Source organism: Chelonoidis abingdonii, chromosome 7, assembly GCF_003597395.2.
Source record: "Chelonoidis abingdonii isolate Lonesome George chromosome 7, CheloAbing_2.0, whole genome shotgun sequence".
NCBI lineage: Eukaryota > Metazoa > Chordata > Testudines > Testudinidae > Chelonoidis > Chelonoidis abingdonii.
In genome coordinates this window covers 65632709-65652011 of record NC_133775.1, presented here as the reverse complement: position 1 = coordinate 65652011, position 19303 = coordinate 65632709, and the positions used below count along the sequence as shown (strand labels likewise).

Genomic DNA, 19303 nt, shown 5'->3' with positions numbered 1-19303 from the left:
AGAGTTCGAGTCTAAACTCAGGATACAGTCTAAAAACTCAGATTTTCAGCACAGTGACTCACTGTGCTACAGTATTCATCAGTTTACTCACAAAATGATAATCCTGAAATACATTTAAATACTGTACAAATCACAATTTGAATTAAAAGCAGACTTTCAATTTTTATGCAACTGGAACAGATTTACAGCATATATTTCAATATTATACTGATAAATGCCATATGCTCCAACATCTGACATACCTAGGGTAAACCATCCTACATACAGGCCGAACAAATCATAACAAACCTGGAAAAAGGAAATATAATCCAAACCAGAGTTTTAAACACCTTCAAAAGCAGCTATAAAGTTGTAAAGACTTAAGTGAATCTTCCACAAAGGCCAAGTGGATGCACAGGTTTCTCTCTTCCTTAAGATCATAGATTTCACAGAAAAAAGCTACAGTAATAAATAGTGTGCCATGAAAATTAGCTCTGTTAAAAACATGGCATTTAAAAAAGTTCTGCTAGTTCATGTGTGGAGAAGATCCAGAATTATGGAAAGATTGGTTGCCCAATCTTGATCTTGAGTTAACTGGCACCAGCTCTTGGACTCTGAGGCTGAGCTTGCTGATTACAAAAGAACTGATAATTGAGAGAGCTCCTATGACAATAATGGGCAACATATAAGAAGGGTTAGACTGAAGCAGGGGAGAAAGGAAAACAATACAGGAACTTTAGACGAGAGACTTGACTTCCAAAAAACCTCACAGTACTGTTTTCTTTGAGGTGGGAAGGCCTAGAGCTGCCTTCTCTGTTTTCTTTTCCCTGTACTGCTCTCCTTGGTTTAGTGTGCAGAGCAATCTCCTTGTTTCAGATGCCATGGGAACAACTAAACTACAGAGACCAAGCACAAAACTCAAGACTTAGGTGAACCCATCCCTCTATCGCCATATCTCAATGCCAGAGAGAAAGTAGTACTACCAAAAAACTGGATTTTTTCTGCAGTGGAGGAAATGAAGGTCCACCTTTTTCTAAACTCTTGAGTATTTTCCTCTCTACCCCACTCTGAATAGTTTAGTGTCACTTAAGGCAGGCAGATTCTGATCTCAGGTAAATGGACCAGTATGCACATATTCCCAGCAGGATGGCAAACCAAAAAATCCTATGCACAGTGCTACATAACTTACCAGATTTTAGTACTGCATGGATTTAGCATATAGAGGTCCATGTTTTCTATCAGAATTGCTGATGTGCTCTAAATGGATAATAAAGTTCTTAAGTTATGACAGGTAATAAAGAATTAAAATAAAGCAACATTTCCTTTAACATAAATGAATTTTTAATCCATACTTTTGCATTTAGAGTGCACATATAACTCTAGGAATCAAATATTAAGTTATGGAACTGATTAAATAGGACAGCATGCAGAAGATAATACATCTCAGATTACATATACCTCCAAAGGACTAGTCGCTTATTAAATAAGCTGGCAAGATTTTACAGCACACAACATAACTAGCCTCCATAGAATCCTATGCTCGGTAGATGTTTTCATGGAATTCCAGTATTTCAAAAGCCAAAAAAAAAGAAATACTGAAAAAAGGTTAGAAACACTGCCTTAGAAAACCAATGTTTTGTTTTAAGGTAAGTGTGGCTAGAACAGTACAAGATCACATTTAAAATATGCACACATACACATTCATAACCCCAAATTAGTAAACAAAATTACCTTTGCTTCTGGATTAGCAGCAAGTATTTTGGCACCACACTCTACCGAGGCATAGTTATTTCTGTTTTTCTGAACCTTTTTTGTGGAATGTTGTCCTCCATTAGAGGATGGGTGCATTGATTGACCTGCAGACAAGATAAATTTTGTTGTTAACAAGGTAACTGTCATAAACAGATAGTTACGGGTTAATGCCTCTTTTACCTGTAAAGGGTTAAGAAGTTCACCTAGCCTAGCTGACACCTGACCAGAAAAACCAATGGGGGAACAAGATGTTTCAAAAAGGAAGGAGGGAAGTTTCCTTTGTTTAGTCAGTTTCAGCCGGAATGAAAAAGATCAAGGAACCAGCCTCTTATCAGAGTAGTAAGTTTTAGAAAGGGATAAATAGGTTTATGTTTGTTTTCTTTGTAACTTGTCTTGGTACCATAAGGGAATCATCAAATTTGGGTATTCTTGTGTGTATTAAAGTTTTTGCCCAGGGGAACATCCTCTGTGTTTTGAATCTGTTTGTGAGAGTAGCTGGTATGCTAATCTCTCCCAGAGAGAGTTTTCTTTTACCTTTTCTTTAATAAAAGCCTTTTTTCTTAACACCTGATTGATTTTTCCTTGTTTTTTAGATACAAGGGGGTTGGATCCACCAGGAGTTGGTGGGAGAAAGGAAGAGGGATGGTTAATTTCTCCATGTTTTAAGATCCAAGGGGTTTGGATCTGTGTTCACCAGGGAATTGGGGAAGTTTCTCAAGGCTACCCATGGAAGGGAGTACTTGTGAATGGTGGCAGCAATACCAGATCTAAGCTGGTAGTTAAGCTTAGAAGTGTCCATGCAGGTCCCCACATCTGTACCCTAAAGTTCAGAGTGGGGAAGGAACCTTGACAGTAACCTAAGACATGTATGGACCCAATCTTTTCAGATCTGAAGAAAGTATTGTTATTCAACGTTTGAGTAACAAAGCTGCAAGCTTCAACGTAAGAGTACAAATTAATTCACTGTATGTGATCAGACTGTAAAAAAAAAAAATGGTCTTTCTATAGAGCTGCTTTTAAGATTCCTCTTTCATTTTTTATGTGGACCTTAGTAGTTAAATAATTTATCTTGTTCCCATGTTAGCATTTCAATTTGCTAATGTAGGGAAGCATTCATCTATATGAAACAATATCCAGCACAAGAATTTAGGCATGTTTTTTAAAGTGTTAAATTGTTGAAAAACTCCCAAAAGGAAAATTGGCAATTAGTTCTCGCTTCTCTATCAGAAAAGAGCACAATACTTCTAAGAGATATTTCAGTGACTGGTGCTCTACAAATAAGACACAATGTAATATGTACCTTGTGTTCTTGACCACTAGACAGCTACATAAATGTCCGATGTGAAGCATGTACGGCAAGGCTTAGGCAACAGTGATTACTATTACTCAGAATTCCCTGACTTCTATGGAATTAGGCCACAAAATTTTTTCTTCATGTAATCTGTAGTAAATTTTTAAATATTATAAAAACCAAGACAGAAAAAGTAGGTATCTGAACGGAGGTAATGGCCACACACTTCAAAACTTTCTGGACATTTACACACATAGCTACATAATGGTGTGACAGACATGTTTTAGCAGCATTCATTCAGAAACTTCCTTCTACTCACAAGTGACAAAGCCAAAGGAAGGTATGCAGGGCATCCTAAATGAGTGTTGATAAAGCTTTACCATCATGTTGCTCTATATGCTATCTTTTACCAACGTTCAATAATAAAAACCTCACGTTTGTAAAAATGTCACTGGGACTATTTTTTGTAGCTCTCCACCTAATGTCAAGCGCCTTAATTATTGAGGGAGAACTGCACAGATCTTAGACACTCAAGAGCCTTTAAATATTAATTTGCTTACATTTACTATATATGCCATGACTTTAAAATATAGTCATTGCAGGACATTTCTGGGCTAGAAATAAGCACCAGGTTCACTGGGAAGATAGGAAAATGTTCCCTTTCCCAGCTCTATAGGACTATGAGATCACTATTTTTAAAGTGACATTTCTATGTCCAGTTAAGGAGATACTTGGGCAGGACTAGCTGCTTCAGCATCAGGGTTTCTTCTGCAAAATGGAAGTCTGCCTAACAGTTTGCAATGAAATAGCTGCACACAAGTTCCAGCTGCTTTAATTAAAGTTGAAATTCTTGCAATTTTGATGTTTATGAAATACTGTAAAATGCCAATGCCGTGCCATGTTTTATGGAGATAATATTTTGACAGACAACTACACAAGGAAGTCAGGTGTATTTCTGTATTATATATCTTTAGGATGCAGCCTAAAAGTCTGCGTCTGTACTAATGCATTTACTTTTACTATTTAAATTTTAGACAAAAGTTAATAAAAAAGAGGAAACACTAAAATAAAGAAGTGGCTCATATTTCGACCAAAGGAATTAATCTTGGAAATTACTTTTTTCTTTTTCTACTTCCATAACTTTCTTCTTCCACTCATCAAATGTTGGAATATCTCCTGGGTCCTTTGGGGTTATTACTGATGTAGGGTCAATTTCTCCTGCTTTTTTATAGTCCTTCTGGGAAAGAAGGAAAAAAAAATATCAAAAAAAAAAAAAAAAAAAAAAAAAAAAAAAAAAAAAAAAAAAAAAAAAAAAAAAAAAAAAAAAAAAAAAAAAAAAAAAAAAAAAAATCAAGCAATATACAGGATTCAGGTTTTTAAGACAGCCAACATTAAATCAAGAAAATACAATAAAGAACTGCAGTGTTTTTTAAAAGCCAGATTCCAAATCGACATAATATTAAATGGGCAAGGTAGATGAGTTAATCTCTTTTATTGGACCAACTTCCATTGATGAGAGAGAAGCTCTCTCTCCAGCTCTGGGAAAAAGAGCTCTTTAAGAGCATAAGAATGGCCATATTTACTCCTGAGGGCATTCTGTGCCAAACAATTAAAAATTCTACACATAATATTTTAAAATTTTGCATGCCAGGTGTACTAGGTGTGGGCAGGCAGGCTCAACAAAGCAGGATCCAAGTGTGGAAGGGCTTAGTGTGGGGGGCTCCAGGTGCAGGTTGAGAGGGTTCTGTGTGGGGCAATCTGGACGTGAGCGGCTTAGTGGGGGATCTGGGTGCAGAGGGAGTCTGGATGCCAGGGGCTTGTTGGGAGGTTCTGGGTGCAACGATAATGAGACTCTGCAGAGGGATCCAGGTGAAGGTGGTTGGGGTTCAGCACGGGGGTGGAGGATAGAGCGCAGCAGGGGGGTCTTGGAAGCTCAGAGGGGGGTCCAGATGCTCCGGGGGTGGCCGGCTCAGTGGGTTGAGGAACCAGGTACAGCTGGTTGGGGCTCGGTAGGGTAGGGATCTGGGTGACTCACTGGAGTGTTCCAGGTGCAGGGGGAGTGGGGCTCAGTGGAGGTGTGAAATGAGGCTTGGCAGGAGGATCTAGGTATGAGGGGATCTGGATGCACAGGGGTTGGCTGGATGGGGGAGCAGCTTCCTGTACAGCGATCCCTCCTCCTGCAGCTAAGGAGCCATGCGTGCAGGAAGGCGGGGAGGGGAGGAGGCGGCTTTGCAGAGCTTCCGACAGCTAGAGGGAGAAATCTGGAGGTAGGTCTGACCCGTCCCCAGATGCCATGCAGAGAAAGAGGAAGTCCTGTCCTCTCCAGCCCAGTTGGGACTACCAACTGAGGGTTGTATGACTCCTCTTGTGGTTTCCTTTTGCTTTCCCATCAGCAAGTCATTTTTCTGTGGGGAAGCAAATAAATCTGCGGTGGACATAAATTTGGTGCACGTGCAATGGCACAGAACTCCCTCAGCAGTACATCTTGGGTCAGACCAAAGGTCCATCTAGCCCAGTATCCTGTCTTCAGACAGTGGCCAATGCCAGGTGCTTCAGAGGAATGAACCGAACAGGTAATCAAATGATCTTTGTAAAATGTTCCAGCTAAATATAAGGTGGAATAGACCATTCAGCATAAGTAGTTAACACATTCAAGGGACCATTCAAGGTGAAGTGGCCAGTTAACACCCTCTCCAGTCATGGGGAGCGTGGGGGGATGGAGGGAGTGTTAAGTGGGTTATAGATTGTGGTGATAAACCATAAACCCGGTGTGTATATGTTATAGAGGGCGATCAATTTATGAGTTTACCCTGCATAAGCTTTATACAGGGTAAAAACAGATTTATTTGGGTTTAGACCCCATTGGGAGTTGGCCATCTGGGTGTTAAAAATGAGAACACTTCTGTTAGCTGCTTTCAGTGAAGCCTGCAGCTTTGGGGCAAGTAATTCAGACCCTGGGTCTTTGCTGCATCTGGCTCAGCAAGACAGGGTGCTGGAGTCCTGAGCTGGCAGTGAAAGCAGGGGTAGAAGTGGTCTTGGCACATCGGATGGCGGCTCCCAAGAGGTTTCTGTGATCAAACCAGTCACACATGGATCTTGAAAAAAATGTATTACGGAGATATTGATTATAGTAGAATGAAAATATTTCTGCAGGTTGTGCATCTGTTCTGGCAGGGTCTGGTGCCACTTTGAGTTGGTGTGTCCTGGTCTGTCGGGAGCTTGCTTCTGATGATGAAGAGATTGGAGAGGCTGGAGGGTTATTTGAAGAGGGAGTTCAGGAAAAATCTTTGAGGATAGGGTCCCCATCAAATATGGGTTGCAGTTTATGATACCCTGTAAGGGTTCCAGTGCGGGAATAGGTGACAGCTAGAGGTATGTGGTCAGAGGAGGTTTTTATTTCTGTATTGAAGCAAATTCTCTCACGATATTTGGGTGGCCTGTTCCATAACGCAATCTACTTCGCTGTTGGAATGTGTTTGTTTGGTGAAGATGGTTTTAAGTGTGAAGTTATATACCCCACACTTTCACCTTGAAGTATATTCTGTAGTATCTGAACGCCTGGCTGTAGATAGCAGATTTCTTGATCTGTTTGAGGTGGCTACTGGATCTACAAAGGCAGATGTGGTCATCTGTGGATTTCTCATACACAGTCCAGGGGGTTTCATTGTTGAAGCTGATTGCGGTGTCCAAGAAGTTGATGCTAGTGTGGGAGTTGTCATAAACAGATAGCTAAGGGTTAATGTTTCTTTTAGCTGTAAAAGGTTAACAAAGGGAACCAAACACCTGACAAGAGGACCAATCAGGAAACCGGATTTTTCAAAGCTTAAGGGACAGGGAAATTTTGTGGGTATTTTTTTTTTCTTGCGTCTGGGGTTTATTGTCTGTTCTGTGCTACTCGTCAGTATGAGAGGGTCTATTTCCAGTCCTTCTAATCTTCTGTTTCCCAGGTTGTAAGTACAAGGTTAGCAAAAGTATAGTCTTTTAATTGTTTTGCTTGTATTTTGCATTCTGTGCTTGTATCTGGCTGGTGGAGTCTTTATGTGTATTTGGCTATAAGTATCGTTTTAAAATTGGTATTGTTTGGGTAAGGCTGTTTATCCCGTTTCCGTATTGTTATTCATTTCTTCGTAATAAGGTTGAAAGCCTGTATCGTACCATTGTAGAATTACAGAGAACTGTTACTTTACTATTTTGTTCTCTCTTTTAAGACTGTTTGAGTTTTTTTCTCAGTAGGACCTAGAAACGAAGGATGGGGAAATTCTCTGTGTGTTAGGATGTACGAGGCGTGAATCTCTGCGCACCAGGGAATTGGGTGGGAGGGGGGAAGAGAGATAGAATCTTCTGTTTTCCGTGTATTTGGTTGTCTCTTTTGTGGGAAGATAGAGACTGCTTCTTGGTATTGTGATGTAAAGAAGGTTGCAATTTCAGTACGTCTCAGATTAAGCCAGAGAGGGAAAATTCTGGGTGGGATAAAGTGGGGAAGTGGGTTATTTTCCTTTGGATTATAGACTCAGGGCATCTGAGTCTTGGGGGGTTTCCCGAGGGAAGGGTTTGGGAGGACCAGAGTGAGCCAAGACACTGGAAATTCTTGGCTGGTGGCAGCGATATCAAATCTAAGCTGGTAATTAAGCTTAGAGGGGTTCATGCTAGCTTCTCAGGTTATGAACGCTAAGGTTCAAATCTGAGTAGGAAGCTATGATAGGAGTGTTCTACAGAAAGTTTAATGGATGGATCATGGTGGTTGAAGTCTGAAGGAATTTAGGTCATCTGTCCAGAGGATGAAAACATCATTGATATATGTGAAGTATATCATTGATTTTGTGGTGCCTTTTTCCAGAAATTCTTCAAGGTGACCCATGAAGATGTTGGCACATTGGGGAGCCATCCTAGTACCTGGTGCTATTCCCATGGTTTGGGCGAAGTGTTTGTTGTTGAACGTAAAACTGTTACAGGTGAGGATGAAAATGGGTGAATTTGGTGATGTGCTGGAGGTGGATATCTGAGAGTTGTCCGTTATCTTGTAAATATCTGAGAAAGGAAGCTATGCCATCATTGTGAGGTATGTTGGCGTATAGGTAGGTGACATTCATGGTGCAAAGGACAGTGTTCTGAGGGAGGCTGTTAATGTTGTGGAGTTTCTGGAGGAATAGGTTGTGTCCTAGAGGAAAGTGGCTCTTTGTGTGGTGAATAGTTTGAAGATGGTTTCTATGGATCTGCCTGGATTCCCTGCTTTGTATACCTTGGGAACATGTAAAAGGTGTCTGGGTTAGATTTGTGGGGGATGAAGTTGTACAGTTTCTCTTGGAGTGATTTGGGGAAGGATTTCATGATATCCTCAATTTTCTGGGTAAACTGTGGTAAAACTTCAGATGTCACTTGGCCTCATTAACATAATCATGGTTGAGGACTACGATGGTGCCTGTGATCACTATTTGGTGGCTGGATTTCAGAGTCTGTATAGCTGTCCTCCGGGAAGTGGAGAGATGTGGTGGATGTGATGTTTGTTAAAGATTTCACAGTCAATTTTTTTTCCTGATGCAACATAATGATCAAAAAAGTGTGATTTTGTCTTCTCTGATGTCCAGTCAGATAAATTTTTTTCTTATGACTGTCAGTTGGGACATGGTAATTGTGGGTGGTGTCACCATTGTTGTGAAAGAATTCTTTGAGGCAGAAGTCAGCGGAAGAACTCTTATAGTTCTCCTCATGTTTAGTATGGTATAACGTTCTGTGGCATCACAGAAATTCAGTCCCTTGGAGAGTAGAGTATAGATAGTTCAGCTCTGGTTAGAGATCACCTTCACAAATTCATGATGCTGGGGTGTTCTGTAGTGCCATGTGGCGGGTCCTCGTACCATGGTTTCTCCCAGAGATGGCAGTGTGTGGGCTGTGCAATTGTAGCCAATTCCACCTTGTGTGTTGGACGGCTGTCATCAGGGTTTTGGGTTGTTTTTTTTTTTAAATAGTTGTTTTGGGTTTCTTGCATTATTTCCATGTAACTTTTGCGACTTTCTCTTCCAATGGTATCTGCCCATTTTACACAGAAGAATGGGGCAGTACAGGGGAGAGAAACTATTTTTTTTTTTTTTTTAATATTGAAAAGAAAGTGCTTTTTCTGCTGCAAATAAAATTTGTTTTTTCCCTTTACTGTTCTCCCCACTATTTGATACAAGACCCTCTTTTGCCACCATCCCGGGCAGCTTTCTACAGTTTTTTTAGATTTGAATGATCATTAGTATCAGTTCCTCATCCTCTATGACGAAGGATCTTGGCAAGATCATTCAACGACTTAACTAGTGAAATCACATCACACAAGGCAGTAATCTGAACTACAGCTCAATCCCCCAAATGAAGGGAATACTAATTCTTAAAGCAAAGATGGAAATGAAAACCTGATACTTAAAACTGAAAAAAGCAAGGGAGGGAAATGAATTTTTGAATAAATCTTTGAGGCAATATACGTATCAAAGCAGAGGAAAAGGCAAAAAGATAATTTTGCAATTTAAACACAACTCCTGGATAGTTCCTTAATTATGAGTGTCCTGGCAGAATATTTCAAGTTATATTACATACCTCCCTTTTCAAGTTATCTGAAGCATTCAAAGCAGATTTTGCCTTCTCTGGCCCATTTTCAGTTGCTGCAACCTTTGAGTCAAAGTCAGATTTAGTCATCTTTCCCTTGCCATGCGAAGAAGAAATGTTCTCTATATGCTGACCCACAAGGCTGAAAAATACACAAGAACATTAGAAGCAACAACACATTAAGCAGTTTTAGAATCTTCATATAACTACATTTAATATACTACATATGAAATTGTACACAAACAATGGATACAGAAGCAAGCAGAGCAGGTGAATGACCATGTTGCAAAGCCAGCATAGCAAAACACACTGAAGTTATTTTAGGCTCACAACACTCACCTCTCTGGTGGATTGACAAAAGAGGAAGGCTCACTCTGAGGGTCAGCCTCAAGTGCCCCACCAATATCACAGTCAGGTTCTGACTGCTCAGCTTCACTAGAGCTGACTATAGGGATATCAGCACGGGAATTTTCTATTGCACTGAAGGGAAAGAAATAACATGCTTTTTACCCTTCTGGTATTAGACATATCCTGCTAATCAAAGAGGTAAGTTAATGAAGTTATTTTGATACAGAAAGAGAGCGAATACATATATAATACAGTACCATGGAAATGTCAGTCATGGATCTTGTAAGTGGATGAAGGGAAATATATAAATGTTATGTCACTATTTTGGAAGTGTATTCTCATATTGCTCACATTAAGGATGATCTATTTCCCATCTATTCCATTTGCCATGGTATAAGGTAGCAGCACACAACATTTGTCTTATAGAAGGCCCAGGCCACAGCTCTCAAAAGTCTCCATTAAGACATCTTATCACTCTTGCAATAGTGAATTTTCCATTACTATTACAAAATAAAGGGGGAAATTGGCTCTTTTGTCCAAACTTTGCTTTGCTTGGGCTGGGGGAAAGAGAGCTGTAACCAACTCATTTGTGAGATTCTCAGGGTGAGCCTTAACTAACGCAACTTAGAGCTGCCTGACTGGCTGTAAGTTTTACCACTGGTGTAGGATTCTTCATAAAGCATACATCAGTGGAGGATATGTACAGCTGAACAGAGCACTGTCATGCCTCTTAAGCCAGGAGGGGGTGACATGAAAAGACACAGGGCCTGGCAGCAGCACGTGTGCTAGCAGGCCATTCTCCTATACCAGGAGAATTCTCTGCTGACCATATGATGCTGCATTACAGCCCCTTTGTGCCACTGTGTAAAGGGGCCACAACTGGGCTACAGAATCTGTCCTTGTGTGTCTTGATTATTTCCATTTCAGTCTTCAGGAAGAAAACTTGAACTTGCTGGGTCACACAGATCCTAAAGCAACAAAAGGCCATAGCTGCCTTTCATCAGAGATGAAGCAGAAAAAAAATGGAGAGAGGAGGGAACAAATGAATTTTTGATTTGTTCCTTTTCTGCCTACATTCATACAGGTACACAAGAGTACACAATGTCTGTAACTGGGGTTCTCAAACTGGGGGTCGGTATCCCTCAGGGGGTCACAAGGTTATTACAGGGGAGGTCAAAAGCTGACAGCCTCCACCCCAAACCCTGCTTTTCCTCCAGCATTTATAATGAAGTTAAATATATAAACAAGTGTTTTTAATTTATAAGGGGGTTGCACCCAGAGGCTTGCTTTGTAAAAGGGGTCACCAGTACAATAGTTTGAGAACCAGTGGTCTATAAGCTATAATCCCTCTAAGGTGCACGCCTATGCAGGAGACAACCAAGGGCCGCACACAAAATTAGCAGAGCCATGCAGGCATGCACGCTGCACTTGGGTATGGCCATAGGCGGGCCTGGAAGAGGGGTGCAGGGCGAGACGCCTTTCCCTGGCTCCCCCAGTCCCAGGGTGGCTGCAGCAGGGAGAGACGCCTCTCTCCTCAACAAGGTGCTGTTGCGGGGAGAGATGGCGGGGGGGTGGGGGGGGGAATACTCTCTCCTCGCCGCAAACCCAAAGCAGACTGCATCTGAAACTCCTCATCCCCAGCCCCACCCCAGAGCCCTCCCCCACTTTACCACAACTGTCTATCCCAGCCCTGAGCACTCCCACACACACACACACACTCCAAACCCCTCGGCCTCACTCCTGCCATACATCATACCTCCATATTAGTGCACATAAAATTCATTCCACAATGTATGGGAAAAATTAGAGGGAACATTATCTATAAGGGTGATAAATCAGAACTAAGAAAAGCCTTTGCTCGGCCTCTCATATCTTAACACTAGCAATCTTCACCTGAGGCAATACAAACCTTGTCACACTAATATTCTGACACTGAGCTGCAAAATGCTGTCTCTTCCCCTACCCCCTCTCCTCCAAAGCATAATAGCAGGTTAGCAACCTACAGGCTGAGTCTTTCAGTTTGCCACCTGGTGCTACTCCTACAACGGAAGCAGCCATGGAAAAAAATTAAGGAACTAATTTTGGCACCTTTCAAATGAAAATGCTAAATGGGAGAAAAAACTAGACATTCAAAAACTCACTCTTGGCCATGCGCAAAGGGACCTGTCTATCCCCGCAAGTACAAAAGGAAGACTACTAATTATCTTGTTTAAGAGATTGATTTTACCAATCAGGTTCATATAGGATTTGTGTTAAATATGAATCCTTAAAACCAGGGGTTATAACAACAAGTTATTTGGTCCATTATATTAATAGCTATTTCCTTTGACACCCTTTTGGTGGCAGAGCCAGGTAAATTACGCCTTTGCATTAAACCTCGAATTCAGATGCCAAGATGTAAAACCTAACTTAAACATATTAATATTAAATTGATCTGCATATTCTTGACCCTACAAGACTGAGAAGATGAATGATCAGAAACAATGTGAAGATGAATAATTAGTAATTCAATAAAATATGGTACAAATATTAATTGAAAAAAAATCTTTGGGTATACCTTAACTTTATTTTTTTTTCCCCACAGAAGATATATATGTGTAGTTTACATATATGAAAGAGTAGCACGAACACTAGGCACATGTATTCTGTCCTGTTTAGTCATTTATAAATGTAAGTTGTTAAAAAAAATTACTACAAAACATGTTGTCATAAGCAGATAGTTAAGGGTTAATGTCTTTTACCTGTAAAGGGTTAACAAGCTCAGTGAACCTGACTGACACTTGACCAAAGGACCAATCGGGGACAAGATACTTTCAAATCTTGGTGGAGGGAAGTCTTTGTTTGTGCTGTTCTTTGTTCTCTCTTGGGACTAAGAGGGGCCAGAAGTGCAACCAGGTTTCTTCAATCTTTCTAAAACAGTCTCTTATGTTCAAAATAGTAAGTACTAGCTAGAAGGCGGATTAGTCTTTTGTTTGTTTTCTTTATTTGCAAATGTGTATTTTGCTGGAAGGATATTTTACCTCTGTTTGCTGTAACTTGTAACTTAGGCTGGGGGGAGGGAGTCCCTCTAGTCTATGTATAGCTGAAGACCCTGTAAACATTTTCCAACCTGGTTTTACAGAGATAATTTTTACTTTTTCTTTCTTTCATTAAAAGCTCTCTCTTTAAGTACCTGATTGATTTTTTTCCCCTTGTTTAAAACCCAAGGGGATCGGGTCTGAACTCACCAGGGGATTGGTGTGGGGAAAGGAGGTGGGGGGAAAGTTAATTCCTCTCTGTTTTAGGATCCAAGGAGTTTGGATCAGTGTAGCCTCTCAGGGTAACCCAGGGAGGGGAAGTCTGGGAGAAGGAAAGGTGCAGGAATGGTTTGTTTCCCTTTGTTTTAAGACTCAAGGGGTTTGGGTCTTGGGTCCCCCAGGGAAGATTTTGGGGGGACAGGGAGTGTACCAGACACTGGAATTTCTGGTTGGGGACAGCGCTATCAGATCTAAGCTAGGAATTAAGCTTAGAAGGGTACATGCAGGTCCCCACTTTCTGGACGCTAAAGTTCAAAGTGGGAACAATACCTTGACACATGTGCACATCATTTGTTCACACTGAGTACTAACTGAAACACAAGTCAGAAAATAAGGAATTTATATAACCATAAAATTTATCATCTTACTCAGATGGCAACTGATTTTTTCTGAAAGGTTTCCAAAAATATTCGTCTTTTGGCAGAGATCAATCATGAGCAGTTTCATGTCCAAAAGGAACAACTTTAAGTTATTACAAAGTAAAAACTGGAGTTTAGATGGAATGATTCAAATATGTTTGTGGTGGTTGTAATGTCTCATTAACATTACAGAAGGCAGCTAAACAGGCAGTTCACAACTCAAAGCTCACAACAGCAAAATAGAAGAGCTATACAACTTTTTGTTTAACATCTTGGACTATAAAAGTGTTTGCTAAACTTCCATGTTGTTTGTGATTGAGCACATGCTTGTTAAAAGTCCATTGCCACTTTAAATAAGTGTCCATATAGAAAAATTAAAATAGGTATAAACATTTTTCTTTTTATTCAAAAGGTTTTTAAGTGTAAAGAAACGTTCACCTTCTCTGGTCACCCTGTTCCTTCTTCCCTTATTCATTCAGGGAAGCCAATCCAAACCATTTGAAAATCATGAATCAGGCCCCATAATACCATTGACTAGCCCTAAAAATGACAAGATTTTAAAAAACGTTTGTTTTAAATTTATCTTCTCATTTCAGCCTTTAGGGATCACTTTTTCCAGCTTTTCCCCATCCATGAGGGCTAGAAACTTTTTTAATAAAAGGTGAAAGTCTCATGAAGTTATATGGCTCCATGAACTAAGGGTTTAAGAAGCCCACTAAGAGTGCTGCCAGCTCTTGTGATTTTTACCATGAGTCTTGAACACCACTGGCAAAGGGTACTAGTGAATGCATCAGGATAAATAGGCCAAAAACTGTAATGGAGGCATTTGGGTTTAGGACAGAGCATATGCTCTGAAACCCCATGGAGGGGGGTGGATGTCGGAGTCCGAGATCCAGCGTGAGCCCCAGTGGCTACACTGCAATTTGCAGCCCCACAGCCCAAATCAATTGACACAGGCTCTGATACTCCGTGCTGGAGCTTTTTTATTGCAGTGCAAATGTATCCTCAGACTTTAAATAATTCTTTTAACTGGCTATATTTAATGAGTCCAATTTAATCGGATTTTCCTTTAATCTGTCAATTTAATGATAGTGAGTCAGGCTTAATTTGTTCTGTACTGCCTAAGTACTGCCGCAGAGCATTTTTCAGCAAAATGATTAGTTGAGCATTGTTTTAAGATCCTGATGTGTCTGAGCGGAACTTTGCAAGAGATGTCTAAATTCTTATGCCAGGGGTTGGTGCTCTGTAATTTTACACAACTTGAGTTCTATAAAAAGCAATGAAGAGTCCTGTGGCACCTTATAGACTAACAGAAGTATTAGAGCATAAGCTTTCGTGGGTGAATACCCACTTCGCCAGAGGCATAAGATGCCACAGGACTCTTTGCTGCTTTTTACAGATCCAGACTAACACAGCTACCGCTCCAATACTTGAATTCTATAGTTACCTTCAACTTTTTCTTGTTATTTTCCTGCATTTTGTGTCATCACAGAGAGGGCAGCAGAGTGATGCCTCTGTGTTCCAGAGGTGCCCTTTGAAGAGATTGCTTCAGAGCCACCCAGCCACTGATAATCTAGACTATGATCCACTGGGAGCTTCACAAGCTGTACAGGCACTACTGAATTCTTTTAAATTAAGCTGTTTTGAGACCCCATTTAAGGGGAAAAAAAATGTCTCCTGCTGTCAGAGCAGAGAGTTTAGGACAGCTCTGTTGCTGCTGGTGGGAATAACAGAATTCTTAGAGGCTTATCTCCTTAAGGTACAAAGTATAGCCCAGCAGTGAAACAGTTCTGGCAAAGACATGAAAGGCTATTTGTGAGGGCTAGTGGCCTTTATCAGGGAACAGATAAAGATATGTATTTTTCAGATATCCTATGAGGTGTATATAGAATAGAGTTTGCAAGCTTACTACTGTGAAAGGAAAAGATATTTCCGTTCTCAGTATCTCCAACTAGGTTAATAATCAACATTGACACTTCAGGCAAACAATGCAGGAAAGGTACACTGCAGAAGTGGTACAGTATATTGGAGTAGCCTTGCTATCATAAATCACTATGTAGCAAAACTAGTAAGAGTGTGGTAGGCTGAAGTTTGCATTGTAGCAACAATAGTTTCCCCCATTGTAAATCAATGAGAAAGCTGTTGCCATGGAGATTTTGAAGAACTGATTGAACACTTTCAGGTGGCATTCTCTAACAAAAATATATAGCTTTGAGAATGCTATGGTACGCTTGGCAAGCAAAATCCCAACACCTACACAGTATTACAACCAATTCCTCATGCCTAACAATTTAGAAGGGCCACCTATTTGGGGAAATACTACTTATTGCAATAAAGATTAAAACTGTAACAAAATAAAAGGCTTACTCAGGCTGCGAGACTGGAGAGATCTCTGAGGTAGATGAACTGGAAATGTTTTCAATGCTTGCTGCTATGCTAGAAGAAGCTTCATTTAAGTCTACTGAAGGTAGTGTCTCAACCTGAGGCAGACTTAATTCACCCATTTCTGTAGTCTGTTTAAAATATTAGAAATCAGTGCAAAATTTGAATGACTTCTGATAAAGTGAGATGTAACGTACATTTCTCCTGTATTTACATAAAACAGACATCTGAATTTCTGATCTCTTCAAACACCAAATATGCGTGCGCACACACACACGAAAGTGAGAATCTGACACCATAAAGCAGGGATAGGTAACATATGGCATGTGTGCCAAACGCAGCACATGAGCTGATTTTCAGTGGCACTCACCTGTCAGGGGGCTCTACATTTTATTTTAATTTTAAATGAAGCTTCTTAAATATTTTAAAAACCTTATTTACTTTAAATACAACATTAGTTCAGTTATATATTATAGACTTATAGAAAGAGACCTTCTAAAAACGTTAAAATCTATTACTGGCACGCAAAACCTTAAATCAGAGTGAATGAATGAAGACTCGGCACACCACTTCTGAAAGGTTGCCAACCCCTGCCATAAAGGAACATTGGATGCTTTCATTGATAAGCAACATACATGACACTAAATACTACTTTGGGACATATTTGCAATTTTTGTTGTATGCTCAACAATACAATTAGGAAATTTTTCCTAATAATGCTATATTTCTAAAAAATGTATACATTTCACCAAAACAAGAATTTATACCACTTTGTTTACACCAATAATACCATTACAAAAATAAATAAATGTTTAAGCAATTGAATTTAAATTATACTGAAACAGGAATATGTTTAAGGTTTCACATTAAGTGCAAAAATAATTTATACTACCTAAAGCTTTCATCCCAAGGTTTTAACTCATATTACAAACATTAACCTTGACAGCATCTCAACTGAGATGCAAGTATTAGACACATTTTTCATACAGGAAAATAACCAAAATGAGGTTCAAATAAATAGCTCTCTGTTGGTTTTAACTCCTAGTCCTTAAGCTATCCGATCACATTTACGGTTTATAGTTTTGCATGGTGTAGTCACATAAATTTGCAGGTGTGCATGTGATAAGTGCAAAACAGATCAGAGTATTTCCTTCAGGAATATACAGTACTCTTAACCAAGCGCCCCTACTCATCAGTTGGATTAGCTTGAGTCATTACTCTAAACACAAAGAGGCTGGGAAGGATTTATGATGGAATTGTATCTATGACCTGGAACTCAGAGTTAAATATTTTAGCATACTTTGTCTTTTGACCCCTAGAAAGCATGAGGTATGTTTTAACAGAAATCAAATAACTTCTCTCTAAACTGTAATTTTCATACAGAGTTCTCAAAGTACTTTATTACATACAATCCTGCACTCTCCATTGAAATGCAGCCACCTGAAAGATGGAATGTAAAAGCTGTTTAGAAAATGAAGAATAATGCATCTAATCAAAAGTGCAGAGGGAATTTAGGTAGGCAGAAAGTACTACAGATTCATAGATTTCAAGGTCAGAAGGGACCAGCACAATCATCTAGTCCAGGGGTCGGCAACCTTTCAGGAGTGGTGTGCCGAGTCTTCATTTATTCACTCGAATTTATGGTTGTGTGCGCCAGTAATACATTTTAACCTATTTAAAAGGTCTTTTTCTATAAGTCTATAATATAACTGAACGATTGTTGTATGTCAAGTAAATAAGGTTCCAAAATGTTCAAAAAGCTTCATTTAAAATTAAATTAAAATGCAGAGCCCCTCAGAGCAGTGGCCAGGACCTGGGTAGTGTGTGTGTCCCTGAAAATCAGCTCGTGTGCCACCTTCAGCACACGTGCCATAGGTTGCCTACCCCTGATCTAGTCTGAGCTGCTACATAACACAGGCAATAGAATATTACCAAGTGACTCCTGTTTCTAGCCAAACAAGTAGTTATGTGCTTGAGCATCTTTTAGAAAGACATCCAATCTTGATTTAAAAGCTTCTAGTGATGGAGAATCCACCACATCCTTGGTAAGTTGTGCAATAGTCAATTACCCTCACTGTTAAAAATTATACATGCAGGAGTTTAATAATAAAATGTGTTGGTCCTTGTTTTTTTCCCTCCCATCTGAAAAAATGACACCTCCAGCAGCTCTGTGCCCAATATCTCCATGCAAGTAAGATACAATATAAATAGTTATAAAACCTCAACACACAAATGAAAAGCTCAAACCCATCAAATGTTTGAAAAATTCACCAAATGATGAATGAAAAAGCTTGCCTGGTCTTCTTTTGTGCAGTCATCAAGTAAATCAGTTTCTCCAGGATAGTTGTGTATATTTGAGTCCACATGTTCCAAAGACTCCGTTCCAACGGGTCTGCCTGTTTCCTCCTAGTGCATTATAAAGTAAAGAAAATTGGATAATAGTCATATCATGCTTGAATTTAATCTGTGTTCTACTAAAAACACTTTCCCACTATTGGTCTTGAGACAAACCTTGGGACTATTTTACCTTTCTAGACCTGAATTCTAGATCCAACAAAAGAAAAACAAGCTGAGTTATGGAACATCCAAAGACATGTCTTACATGCTAATGTATATAAGCTAAATGCTCTTAAATCGTTGTCTGTACAAGAAAGTCACACCAGTTTAAGTCATTTTAGTTCAATTAAAGGGTTTGAACTAAAAAACAAACCAATTTAACATTTCCTTAAGGCCTAGTCTACACTTAAGATTTAGATTGATATAGCTACAGTACCTCAGGGGTGTGAAAAATTCACATCTGAGCACTGTAACCATGCCAACCTAATTCTGGTGTAGATGCAGCCAAGCCGACAGAAGAATGCTTCTGTTGATCTAGCTACCCTCACTTAGGGAGGTGGTGTTTCTACAGTGATGGAAAAATCCTATTTGGTACTGTAGGCTACATTTACACTATGGAGTTATACTGGCACAGCTATGGTGCCATAGACTTGCCACTCAAATGTGACCTAAACCTGTTTAGCTTAATTTGACACAAGATAAACAGACTTAAGAAACTGTTAAGACTGTTTAAGTGTGTCTGTTAGGTGTTTGTGTCAGTTCAACTAGATAGATTTAAACTGGTACAACTTCTCTATTCAGAAAATAATTTAGGAAAAAAAAAAAATTCCCCTCTCACCCCTATGGATGGTATGTGTCTTCCTCAACCTCGGGTCCTCTACCAGAGGCCTGGGAGTTTGAGGGTTCTGCGCAGTATCTTAGCTGTTCCTAGCACTGCACTCTTCTGGACAGAGAGCTCTGATGTTGTTCCTGGGATC

The 19303-nt window shown here is 39.8% G+C and overlaps 1 protein-coding gene across 3 annotated transcripts in view; it reads right to left on the bottom strand.

Moving 5' to 3' along the window:
• SUCO (SUN domain containing ossification factor) overlaps window positions 1-19303 on the bottom strand; it is a 98129-nt gene that overhangs the window by 47953 nt on the left and 30873 nt on the right. For 2 of the 3 annotated variants that reach the window (XM_032775855.2, XM_032775873.2), the window contains exons 3-9: window positions 18285-18395; window positions 15975-16120; window positions 9944-10084; window positions 9596-9746; window positions 4139-4259; window positions 1711-1835; window positions 1169-1236 (exon numbers count right to left, since the gene is read on the bottom strand). In XM_032775855.2, the coding sequence (XP_032631746.1) occupies window positions 1169-1236; window positions 1711-1835; window positions 4139-4259; window positions 9596-9746; window positions 9944-10084; window positions 15975-16120; window positions 18285-18395 (863 nt within the window). Of the gene's footprint in view, window positions 1-1168; window positions 1237-1710; window positions 1836-4138; window positions 4260-9595; window positions 9747-9943; window positions 10085-15974; window positions 16121-18284; window positions 18396-19303 lie in introns of those variants that run through there. The other variant, XM_032775889.2, reaches the window with a different exon arrangement.